The sequence below is a fragment of the Syngnathus scovelli genome, chromosome 12 (assembly GCF_024217435.2).
Source record: "Syngnathus scovelli strain Florida chromosome 12, RoL_Ssco_1.2, whole genome shotgun sequence".
Lineage (NCBI taxonomy): Eukaryota > Metazoa > Chordata > Actinopteri > Syngnathiformes > Syngnathidae > Syngnathus > Syngnathus scovelli.
The window spans coordinates 9,704,402-9,716,854 of NC_090858.1; the positions used below are offsets into that span (position 1 = coordinate 9,704,402).

Sequence of the window (12,453 nt, forward strand, 5' to 3'; positions counted from 1 at the left end):
TGTTGCAGGCCAGGTTTAGTTAACAGTGACACCTGTGGAACAGTAAATAAATAGTACTCAACAAATGAGCACAGTAGGGAACTGGCAGACAAAAGTAAAAGACTCTATCAGTCAAAGTCAAAGACTGTTTTTTGGTGTGGGATTTTGTCGAATAAATTGCCCCCCAAAATGCGACTTATACTCCGGAGCGACTTACATATGTTTTTTTTTTCACTTTTTGGGGCGTTTTATGGCTGGTGCGACTTATACTCCGGAGCGACTTATAGTCCGGAAAATACGGTAGTTTGTCTCGATTCATGTTCTGTTCTGCTGTTGGCTGTTTTCTATTTACGTCAAGTATGATGGGGTCCCCCCTTGAAGATTACATGACTGTCTCAAGGTCTTTATCCAAATAAAAAATGTATCAGTGGCCCACATTTGAGTACTTTGTAATATAGTATTCCAATCAAAATATTGATTGTGAAAGCAAATCTAAGGTTTTGTAACAAATCTGTTCGGGGTCTGCTCATTTATGTTGAGCACTATATGTTTAGCAATGAGTCATTTTAGTATCAGTCAGTCAGAGGTTTTATTAATTTTATTTGACCTGAGTATATGCACATAAATGTAGAAACATCACTTGTGGGGTGTTAGTCTCACCAGTTATCCATTAGTCGCTCAGCAACCGCATTGTTAAACAAACAACATGAAATGTATTTCGGTGAGCTTTAACCTAGTCCTTGCCGTTATCCTACTTTAAACAAATTATAACGGTGAGCCTTAACCTATATTGAGTCCTTGTGTTATCCGACTTTAAACAAATCATAACACATTTACTGCAAGTCGAAGCATTGATATCTAACATTAAAGTGTAGATAGTGGAAAAAGTGTGGATGTGCATGACCTGAAAATAATGTCTTTCAGATTTGGTCATAAATGTCTTTTCAGGCCGCATTGTAGATGTTTATGAAAATATTTTAGCAAGGAGGAAGACAAGCGAGATGTGCTAATGTGGAGCTGGGACTCTTCCAAGCCAATATTACATCAGTGCCATTAGCAGTGGTGTCAGAATGAGATTATTAAGTGGAGCGTCCTCTTTATAATCGCGGCGATGTCCATTGCCAAAGCCCTGAAGCAGTTTTCTATTCCCACATGAAAACTGCAGTCTGGAGTGAGCATATCAAAACGTAACACACCCACCCAAAACTGTGTGGGGTTTCCTGCTGTAGGCTTCGGGAGGTTTTTCGAAAGAAATGGAAATGAGAGCAAGCCTTTGCTATCACGATACACAGAACAGGGGGCGCCTTTTTCTCAAGAATGTGAGTTGGCAGGAACATTGCTCATCATTTGCATCTGCATTGCAAACCTCTGCCATGGTTTGAATGACTGACGCTTACATAATGTCAAATGAGGAAAGGTCTATACTCACATTGGATTGGACCGTCGGCCCCTGTTACCCTTTTTACCGATGACGGGTGTGCCGAAGTGCTCGGGATTGGTGAGAGGGAGTCTGTCCAGTGTCTGCAGAGGCAACAAACCACAGCAAAGAGACACTTGGCACACTTTAACGGCATTAAGTGACAAGAGTTCAATTCCCGAGGGGGAGATGTGAACAATCCATCTATCCCTGAGCTGAACTTTTCAGCAGCAGTAAATAACTAAACACTTAATTGGTGCTGGGTCTTTAAGTACGGGAAAGAAAGAAAGTAGAGCGGAAAAAACACATGACAAGTTTCATGTCCTTAGATAGTTTTGGTGATAGGTGCGAAACATGTTACTTGCCTCACTCTCCGCAAAGTGACGGGCGCCTTTAAGGCAGAGGGAGGAACGCCTTAAAGTCTTCTCATCGCCATCGTCAAACACTGTAGGGGTGACAATGAAAAAGACAAACTTTAGGGCGTTGCTGTATCAGGAACCCATGTAGAACAATACACAAAAATATGCATACAACTGTTTAAGACTTGTTTATACAAGTACATACGAGTCATTTTTTCCTTAAATGAACTTAGCAACTATCTACAGCAGTGACATACAATTCTTCTCCTGCAAATGAATGAAAAGCAAGAACATGAGAACACCCCCGACCCCCCCCCCCCCCCCCCCCCCCACTCTTAACTAACAGGCAGCGGCAAAAGAGACTGTTGCGCCGGTTACAGCTTACAACAGCAGAGAGAACATAATGTCAATCAATCACTTTAAGTCTACTTTGTTCAATTGTGCAATACCCAAATTGTTTTGAGAGCAACTTAAATATGGTTGCCCGCATTATTTCACGCCATGAAACAATACTCATGCTGCACAGTGAGAAATAAGTCTCTCTCCTTTAGACTAGTAATTATGGTAATTGTTTTCTTAACACTACATCCTACATTTGGCATCGGTGTTTTATTCAGTTTTTTTTTGTTTCATCGGGTTAAGCAGAAAATCCTGCTGCACATTACTCTGCTCAGCGCTGATAAACAAATAGAGACAATTGACTAACAGTTATCTCAGCGCTGATAAACAATTAGAGACAATTGGCTAAGAGTTAATAGAGCATAAGAGCAGCCGTAAGCATGTAAAAATGGACAGACGTGTCCCTCGGGACATGACTCAGAGCAAAAGTAGTCCAATAAGAGTATAAATATTGCAGTCTATCTGAGCTGAATAGAAAGAGGCAAGCGTTCACAAGTCTTAAGTAAAGCTACAATGCTTTTTGAAAAATAGAAAATAGCTACCAACTGTTTCAACTGCTCTGACTTGCTTTCATGATTGTGACTCACCAACGGTGTAGATACTTGCGTCGGTCAGCTTATTGATTGTGGCCTCCTGGTAAACACCATCTTGGCTCTTGACTTCTACAATAGCACCCACCTGTAGGGCCAAAACATTGCTGATTATTGGCTGAATAACCCAACAAACCTTTTTTTGTGATTTGATGGGAAGCTATTACGAATTTACTGGAATTAAATAACAAAGCCATGTTTGACATGAGGCTCTGGCTTTGGGAATTCAAATTGCAAATAATGCCATGGGTTTTTTTTTAAATCCAAAAAAGATATAAATTATAAAGCAATACATGATGTTTTGAGACAAGCTAGCTTCTTCATCGAACCCATCTCACCTTTAGTGGTCCTTTGATGCTTTCATCATGGACCTCAGCTGTAGAGAGATCTGATTTAAAGGTCACCTGAGGGAGGAGGGAGATGAAAAAGAGGACAGACAGCAAAATAAATGGAGAATCAATCCCAAACAGTCACATCAGAACATTCTTTTAGTGTCAACATTTCCCTTGGGTAACTTGCATTGCATTGTACTGTATTGTATTATTGTATTGTATTGTCTTGGATACGACGACTGTGATGAATAAAATGTTGAGGTAAAGATTCAAGAGTCATGTGTGAGAATTTTCTAATCCTGCTGTAATGTGAACAACTGTACACCACGGCTACATCTGCTGGTGCCAACTGTTGCCGATTGGAACTCAGAATGTCACAGACAACCCCCACAACTACACAACGTTTCACTGCATCTGCAGGCTCTGCTAAGTGAGCCACAGTAGATCATAATCTGATCATGCATCTGCTAACACTGAGATCAAAAAGTGCAACCCCAGCATACTGTCAACATGTAGAAGCTGCCAGGAGCAGAAAATCTGTTGGACAGACTCATATGCACTGACTGGAATGATGCAGTTGATGCTCATCTGAATTCTTACACATGATATCGAAGAAATATATTCAGCAGAAGTTAATCAGAGTTCTCACTAGATTGTCATTCAAACGGTATAGAAGATCTAATTACTGATATGACACGGATGAAACGTCTAAAACTCTTGGACCAATTAGCTATTGATTATTCTTTTTGTCTCCTGGAGAACTAGTGACAACAAATTTTGTCAAGCTCAACTTGTATCAGTTAATGTGCGTTTTAAAAAATCCCTTCACGTTCTCATACTTGGTGTCGATCACCTCTGCAGCAGAATGGTTTGTAGAGCCACGCTTAAAAAAAATGAAAAAAATAAAAAAAAACTAAACCACCACTGCAAAAATAAAACAATCAAGGAGAGGAAAGAGAACAAAGCAATGCTTCACTTAAGACGTAGTGATCCATAAAAATGTGCACACGTGATTTCTTTGGAATCTACTGACAACTACAAGTGTAGTATGTTAAAACAAATAAAAATAAATTATTACAAAAAAGCTTGAACGTAGCAAATTCACAACATTCTTATTGCATGAAACCACAGGGGGAAAAGTCTGTCTGGGAGGGAAGGATCAAGCCAACAAATCAAAGAAACATATGATATTGAAGCACAGTCGTGCAACAGGAAGCAAGAGAAAGGAAGGAAAAGCTTCCAGCAGGCAGCATTTCATCAGATATGGAGCGAATCACATTCCTTCTCCTGTAACACGGGAAGTCCTTTTAGCACCTGGAAGGGCACGGGCCCCCCCCCTCTCTCCACAGACAGAAGATCAATAACACCTGACTCCTTTCACAAGCTGGTATTACTTCCTACTGACACCTTTGGCTCCTCCGATCCTCAAGTAAAGTCCGTCACTGTGCATTGCAGTGTCAGCGTCATCTGGTAGTACGCAAAAAGACAAAGACTTTTTTATATCCCGAGTTTGAAATGTAACTTTGGATCAGCTGTGTGAAAACTGAATGTTCAGTGAACTGCTTCATGTGTGCACATTTGACTCCACACGTTTTGCCTCTACTGGAACCGAACCCCACACTTCTGAACTGCGAGGTGGACGTGCTCCACCATGCCGCCTAGTTTTTTTACTTAATTTGAAAATGACTGAACATTCAGCATGCTCAGCTTACTTTTCAACCAAGCTCAAAAGTTCATATTAATAAGGGCAATTTCACTCGTGCTACTGTGTCATTTATATTCTCAGCCACAGCCGAGAAAAAAATGCTTACGAAATGTCTATTAAGTTAATACGACTAAATTCAGTGCATTTATATTCCGCGACATGCCTACTGACAAAGGCTCAAAATGCAGCATAATAAATGGGGACCCTAAGTTCAGCACAGTGCTGCAGGCTCTGTCCTTGCTCACAGTGCGTGTGCTGTACTTATCTTTTCACAGCAGGTAAAATCAGTGTGGCAATAATTGACTTTTTACAAGTCGTCAAGAGCAGAGCAGCATCGTAAAAAATGAATGTCACACAAATCTTTCACTCGAATCACTCAAAGGACCTCATGCCAGATGCTGCAAGCATCACCTTGTTAAACAAGCAGAGAGAGATTAATGAAAGAAGTTGGAACTCATTAGAGTTGAACATTGACGCGTGCTTGCACGTTAACGAAGCATGTTGAGTTTATAATCAAGCAAAACCAAATCATGCATTCAGTCAATTAACATACAAACCCTCACACATGAACTGTTACCGCCTCATTTGTTTTATTTTACACCAAAGTGTTGTGACCACAGGCATCGAGGTGTCTAAGGAGAGCCATTTGAATAAAATCCTCTCCTCAAATGTAAATTTATGCCGATGGTATTAAACACAAATCCCACCTCTTTTCAAATCAGAGACCATGTGAGGACAGGAAAGTGACAATAAGTACAGCAAGAAAACTCACGCCTACTGTTCCAATGGTGCAGGTTTGAGTAGCATTGCATCAATAACTTCACCCAGTTGCAGTATTACATGCTTACTAGCGGATCGTAGCACATACGGACCATATGGGCAGCAGACTATAGTTGGGTCTGAATTACCGTAGTTGGCCTTCTGCTGGTTGCTGCCCAGTAGTATAATCCATTATGCCTCCATTGTAGGACAGACAAGTGAGCAGCCCCTCCTCTATTGTATTAACCAGATGCTCAGCCCTACTGGGGGAATGATACAGTACAGCGCCTATTTTGCAAAGCCTTCATCAGCAAAGCATGAACCCAATAGGGGAACAACATTGGAGCTGTCATACTTCTGAGGACGATGTGTGTAAAATGGATGCCTGAGGCCTTAATGGGACTTTGCTCCAACCAGATGAACACCACAGGCGGCGCTACACTTCGCAAGTGAAACATTGTGTCGACATTCAGCACAACAGCTTTAAATCACTCTTGTCGGTCCAATATGAAAAAACATTCCAAATGAACACGGTTTGACCATTGCATCGTTATTAAAGTACAAAAATGAAAGACACAATTCCTTACCTTAGCCTTGACCAGACGTTTGGCCGTCTTAATTTTGGCCTCGCAGAAAGCCCCTCGGTACTTGGCACTCACATCAGTCCCTACTGTCAAGTAAGGGGGCTCCTCCAGAGTCTGACGAAAGCAACAAAAAGAGAGAAAGAAATTAATTCAACACACACTTATTAATATTCACTTTGGTGACAGGTGTATTCTTGAAGCTCAGGTAGAAGGGTACGTTCACATGCTTTGCTTAGTCAAGGGCAGCAACACAAAACCCAGCCCAGCTTGGTGATTCATCCGTGGAAAATGCATGCCATCTGTTGTGGCTATTTGAAAAGAAGCCACTGAGGGAGCAAGTATAAAGGCAATACACGACTGCTTCGAGACTACGACGGGAACATTTCATCGTAAAGCAACTCACTGGAATTCAGTCATCACTACATGATTATCTCCTACATTGAAAGGTCGATGGGAAAAAAAGTGGGTTGATGATGCTTGTGTGCACTGTTTGACGGGAGGGCTGAATACTGATTAAAGGGCATTGACTTTTAATTGTTAGAATTCCTTGTTCCCACCGTGGAATAATAATAAATGCCCTTAATAATAATAATAATAATAATACAAAATAAAAATAATTTGTATATATAAATATATAAAGCTGCATTGATGCCCCAAGAATTTGTATTATTAACAAATTATTGACCTGTCTGTTCATCTAGTGATACATAAAATTGCAAGGCCAGCTTTATCTACTATACGCAGCAAGTCTTGATATAGGTATTTTCATTTTATTGCAACCTGGGGAGCTTGTACAAAGCGACCAGTTGCAAGTCTTCTTCACTTCACTAAACAAGGGCTGAAAAAGCCTCGAGAATTACAAAACAACTGTAGTAAAAGCGAAGATGCCCACAAAGCTGGCCATCGTGACGGAACACCATTTGCAGGGTGGTTTCTCATGGGCCACACGCTCGTGGCCGGCTGAGCTCAACTGAATTGAAAAAAAAAAAAATCGGTTCATTGTGATTCCATACGGTATGTTCGTTTGAACAAGCTGTTTGCAAATGACAACACTACATGAGGTGAAGTGTGGCCCTTTAATATTTCAGTGTGCATGTGCACCAGTGCACGCTTGAATCTAAGCCAAAAATTGCTGACATATTAATAAATAAAAATGTACTTGAACTAACCAATAAAAAATAGAAATTGCTTTTGAACGGAGGTTCAACAGAATTAATTTAAAAAACTAACAATGAACTGAAGAACTTTTATAACTCTGAGGCTTTCCTTTTTTTCCTTTTTCAATGAAGTTGGTCTACCGGGCAGGCGGCATATCTGCTAGGGACAAAAGGATGCTGAACAAACAAGTAAAGAGGGTCAGCTCTGTCCTGGGGTGGCCCTTAGACTCAAATGACACAGTGGAGAACAAGAGGATGATGGCTAAGCTGTCAACCATGCCAGATAACCCTACACAGACCCTCGAGGACACTTTGACAGCACTGTGCATCTTCTTCAGCAGCAGACTTTTACACCTGTGCTGTGTGAAGGACAGGTTCCGCTGCTTCTTCCTGCCTGCTTGCAGTACACAACCGGTACATTGGGTAGTTGGACGAGACAGATCAAATAGTTGATGCACGAACAAGGGCTGTGTGAGGGTGTGTGTGTGTGTGTGTGTGTGTGTGTGTGCGTGCGTGTGTTTCTTGTATACGTCACCACTTGCATATTTTTTTTCTTGCATCCACTATTGCTTCTGAAATTATGCAAATTTCTACAGTGTGGGACTACTAAAGGTGGTTTTATTTTAAAACAGGACTGGGGGGAAAAAAAATCATGATACCCCTAGAAAACCATTTGGTACATCTTAGGTGTCTTTAAACTTATAAAAAGTCAGTCTGCCGAAGTATCTGCCGAAGTATCCGTAACAAGGTATTTTAGTCAGAATTTGGGTATCATACGAATGACAATGGCAGCGAGTTAATGAACTCACAGTTTGACCTTGACATCATTAATCACAGGTGAAATGTAGAAACTGCAAATATAATCGTGCACATGAGAGCTAGATAAAATATAAAATGAAGTACCTGATAAATCCAATCTAAATTCCTTTGAAAGTGTTTGATGGAGAATAATATATATGGGGTGAGACACAAAGATTGTCTTCCCGTTTATTTCTTCTGCAGGTTGTCAGGCAACAAGCTTTTGTCTCTGTCTGCGTATATTCACAACAAGTTGTCACATTTCAAAGCTGTATGCTAAGATGGAACAATGAAGCGGGTCCAATTTTCAGCTAACCGAATCACGCGTGATAAAACATTTGTTTGGTATGAACTGCTTATTTCAGCTTTTGAACTGACTCCTCACGAGTAATATATACAGATTATAAAACTTGTGAGTGAGGATGCTGTTTATATTTGAAACTTAATTTTTCATTTGGTGCTGCAATCATAGTTGCTTCCTCTTTGTCAGTGATTAGTTGCAGCCAGCCGCAGAAAGCCGACTCCGACGTTCGACTTATTTTCGTGTACACATAGCAGAGGATTGTATATCCAGAGGTGTTAAACCACTTTTTAAAACATTGAATACTGTCAGATTAAGGTAAAGTTTAGATGAATTTAAAAGTTTGGTTTCAATAGATTTAATGTAATTATGTTTTTTCCCCACTGCATACAAACATATCAATCACTATATTGCTGACTTATTGACTCTTTTCTGTGAGTTCAGCGCCATTTATTATTAATAAAAAGAAACTTCCTCTGAGCGCATTCATCCATTTCCTATTTGTTCTCATTTGGTTCACAGGTCCCCATCTGGATGAAGCAGCAATACTTATTATATATTATATCAGTATGTGAGGATTGATAGCCATTAGCTTTATTGCTTATTAACTGTAAGCTCTTCCAGTAAACACATTCATCTCAAACGCAACAAACGGGTAGAAAACGGTCTTGCATAAATGATCCGTTTGTCTGTGTGGATTCCAATGGATAAAAGAGAAAAAATACATTCATTGAAATTCTATTCAATGAGTCCATGCTGAATATAGCCACACTTAACTGTACGACTGACAGTTTCTATTAGCGATACTTTGATTTGTGCTTTGCCAGCTAATTATGTATTCATCTGACCTGAATTCTGAAGCCAGCAGACCCTGAAATTTAGAAAAAATGAAAATAACAACGCAGCCAATATTCCTACTATAACAGCCAGCTTTTTAACAGCAAAAAAAAAAAAGGAAACATTGGTCCATACGTTGATGGAGTGCATCACCTCTGTTAAGGTGGCCACGTGGGCAGCATAATTAGCGGGGTGCCCTCTTTGAGCGTGGCCCGGTGACTTTTACCCTCAACACTCCAATAAACAAATCTGTCTGCCCTCTGCACCATCCACTCTATTCAACATCAGGTTTACATGACACAGTGGACATTTCTACTGGCTAGTTCATTTCCTTGTCATTTCCTTGAGTCTTTGCCTTGAGGGGAAAAAAAAGAATGACCAAAATGGCCCATTTCACTGTAGTTGCACGTGATATGGTCGATACACCGGGATTTTCTAATGTGCATCAACCAATCAGAGCATCCATCCATCCATCCATTTTCTGAACCGCTTAGTCCCCACGGGGGTCGCGGGCGTGCTGGAGCCTATCCCAGCTGTCATCGGGCAGTAGGCGGGGGACACCCTGAACTGGTTGCCAGCCAATTGCAGGGCACACAGAGACAAACAACCATTCGCACTCGCACTCACACCTAGGGACAATTTGGAGTGATCAATCGGCCTACCAAGCATGTTTTTGGGATGTGGGAGGAAACCGGAGTGCATGGAGAAAACCCACGCGGGCTCGGGGAGAACATGCAAACTCCGCACAGGGAGGGCCGGAGGTGGAATCGAACCCGCACCCTCCTAACTGTGAGGCGGACGTGCTACCCAGTGCGCCACCGAGCCGCCCCAATCAGAGCAAAGCTCATTCAATTGTTGAAAGCACCAGCCAATCAGGTGATTGTGAGAGTTCAACTTTGTAGTGTGTTTTTTTTTTTTTCCCAGCAAGAGAAGAGCACTTATTTGGCTCTATTTTCTAGTTAAATTATTTCGGGTAAGACGTAGTGATGGTGAGATGAAGCCTCATAAGGCATCGTACCACTTGAACCACAGCTTCAGGTGCACAAGAAACCACCTGCTGGCCAGGTGTATAATCACAAGCAGTTGTGTCTCAACCACATAATGGGTGACAATTTTTTTTATTTGGTTGGTTGGTTGGCTGCTTTGTTGCTTAAAACCTTACCAGTTGGTCTACTTGTTTCATTGCTTCTGACACCTCATGACTTGCTCTGCTTTCTCCTGTAGGTCCAGTCTATCTTTTGGTGTACTGGTCTCAGGATTACATCGTCTTTATCGCGAGAGTTACTGTAAACCAGTTGTATTCCGCATTCTAAAGCAATACAAACATCTAAAATAGCCTTTTCACCCTTTGCCAATGCTGAGGAAAACAATCTGCAGGCGCACGGGTTTGATTAAACACATACAAATGGGACCTGGCATGAAGTGATCAAAACCAAAACAGGCTGACATGGGAACTAAAGCCTAAAGGGAAAAATGTATAGTGAAAGATTATTTAAATCACATTTGTGAGAAAGTGTGACGACAGAAAGGAGAATCAGACTATCAGTAGTAATAGTAGTACACACAAGAAATAATTTGACAGTTATCTGACTCACAAAAACAAGCATTTGTAATTGCACCTTTTCAGTGTTTAATCCTTTCTGTCATATGAGACAATGATCCCGCGGCTTCTGAAATCATTCATTCTTTCCCCGAGAAGAAATACAGTATTTCTCCCAACAGCAAAACGCGTGTACTTACTTCCTTGTCAGCTGTGATTTTCAAAAATATAATAAGCGCCTAAGTGGAAATTACTTGCTGTTTTTCAAATCGTCTTTCGGTAAAATTGACTTCATCTGCTTTTAGTAGTGGAAAGCAAAATACGAGCTAATTGCATGACTGGGGAGAAGTTCCACCTGTTCCTGTGGACTGTTAGCATGAAGGCCATATTACAAATATCCAAGCGCTCAACTGCACTAATATAAATAATCTCCCTCTCCCTCTCTCTCTCAATTCAAGAATGTGTTAAGTTGTCTTGACTTTAACATGAGTTGTCTTTTTGAACACTGCTTTTGTCTACCATCTGTCACAAATTCTCTCATCACAGATCTGCTGACATCAGATCATCTCATGCGTCAATATTTGAGTCAATCCACATCACCACGCTTGGATGAGGGTAAATTGGATTGGATAGATTGCAAATCTTAAAACACATTCTTGTGAAATGCCATGTTGTCACTTATTCTGTTCATGTTATCATTATAACCTAATCAGTAATATTTACGATGATGGAATGATGACACACTGATCAAATTATGAACAAATGCATAATGAAATAACGTGGCACGCCAGATGGTTTGGCAAGAGACTTTACTTCGGACAGCAAGCTTTCCCTTTCAGATAAGCTCCTAACAATATGAAAAGAGGTGCAGGTTTTAAGAGTGCGGAATTTCTAAATGAGATCTGTACATTTACACTGCATTGGAATTGCCAGGCATTGACTAAGCATCTTTTTTTTTTTGGTTATGTTTTTAATTTACCACCCTACAAGGGTTTGTGTTGTTGTGACGTGGCTTAAGCCATCATGAGTCACTCGTATTAATGGTTTGGCAAAGTTTTTAAAACGGATGCCATTGCTTATGCAACCCACCCATTTTTTTTCTTTCTCTGTTTAATTTGGGTTTAGGACCAGAAATGTCTAGATATCCGGGCATTGACTAGGACTTAATTGGACTAATACAATAATATTTCACAATATGTGTAAGCCATTAACTTTAGTACTCTGACTGAAATGCAAGTATAAAAGTGATTGTATCACTTTTACTACATTTGTGATGCGTTTAAGACAGAACAAAAGAAGCATGTTAAGAGGCGTGTAGGAGGAAAGAATTACTCTCATTCAAGCAAGCACATCTAATAATCCTGCTGTGAATCACCTCTTTGTGTTCAGTAAACTTAGTGACCGGTGCTTCAGCAGAAGTAGCATGGGAAATGCCCAAACAGTTTTGACTAGAAAACGAAAATAACAATCAAAATTGGGAAGCAGGTCTTTTGTACTCCTCCGGCAAAGTCGCAAGCGGGGAGCCAAACATAAACATGAATTATTTTAATGAGTAACTGGATTTGACAATGGAGATTTAAAAACTAAAAATATACTTGCTTTCACTCACATTATTTTTTAATGAACTGTGGCTTGTTTTAAATTGACACACTGGCTCAAACATGAGGGGAAACTGCAAATTGCAAATAATTATTTT

At 40.5% G+C, this 12,453-nt stretch overlaps 1 protein-coding gene across 3 annotated transcripts in view; it reads right to left on the bottom strand.

Annotated features, from left to right (window-relative positions):
* The window catches only part of arid4b (AT-rich interaction domain 4B), a 31,392-nt gene that overhangs the window by 14,212 nt on the left and 4,727 nt on the right, over positions 1-12,453 (bottom strand). For all 3 annotated transcript variants that reach the window (XM_049736888.2, XM_049736887.2, XM_049736886.2), the window contains exons 3-7: positions 6,128-6,238; positions 3,083-3,148; positions 2,742-2,832; positions 1,762-1,841; positions 1,409-1,500 (exon numbers count right to left, since the gene is read on the bottom strand). In XM_049736888.2, the coding sequence (XP_049592845.1) occupies positions 1,409-1,500; positions 1,762-1,841; positions 2,742-2,832; positions 3,083-3,148; positions 6,128-6,238 (440 nt within the window). The remainder of the gene's footprint in view (positions 1-1,408; positions 1,501-1,761; positions 1,842-2,741; positions 2,833-3,082; positions 3,149-6,127; positions 6,239-12,453) is intronic.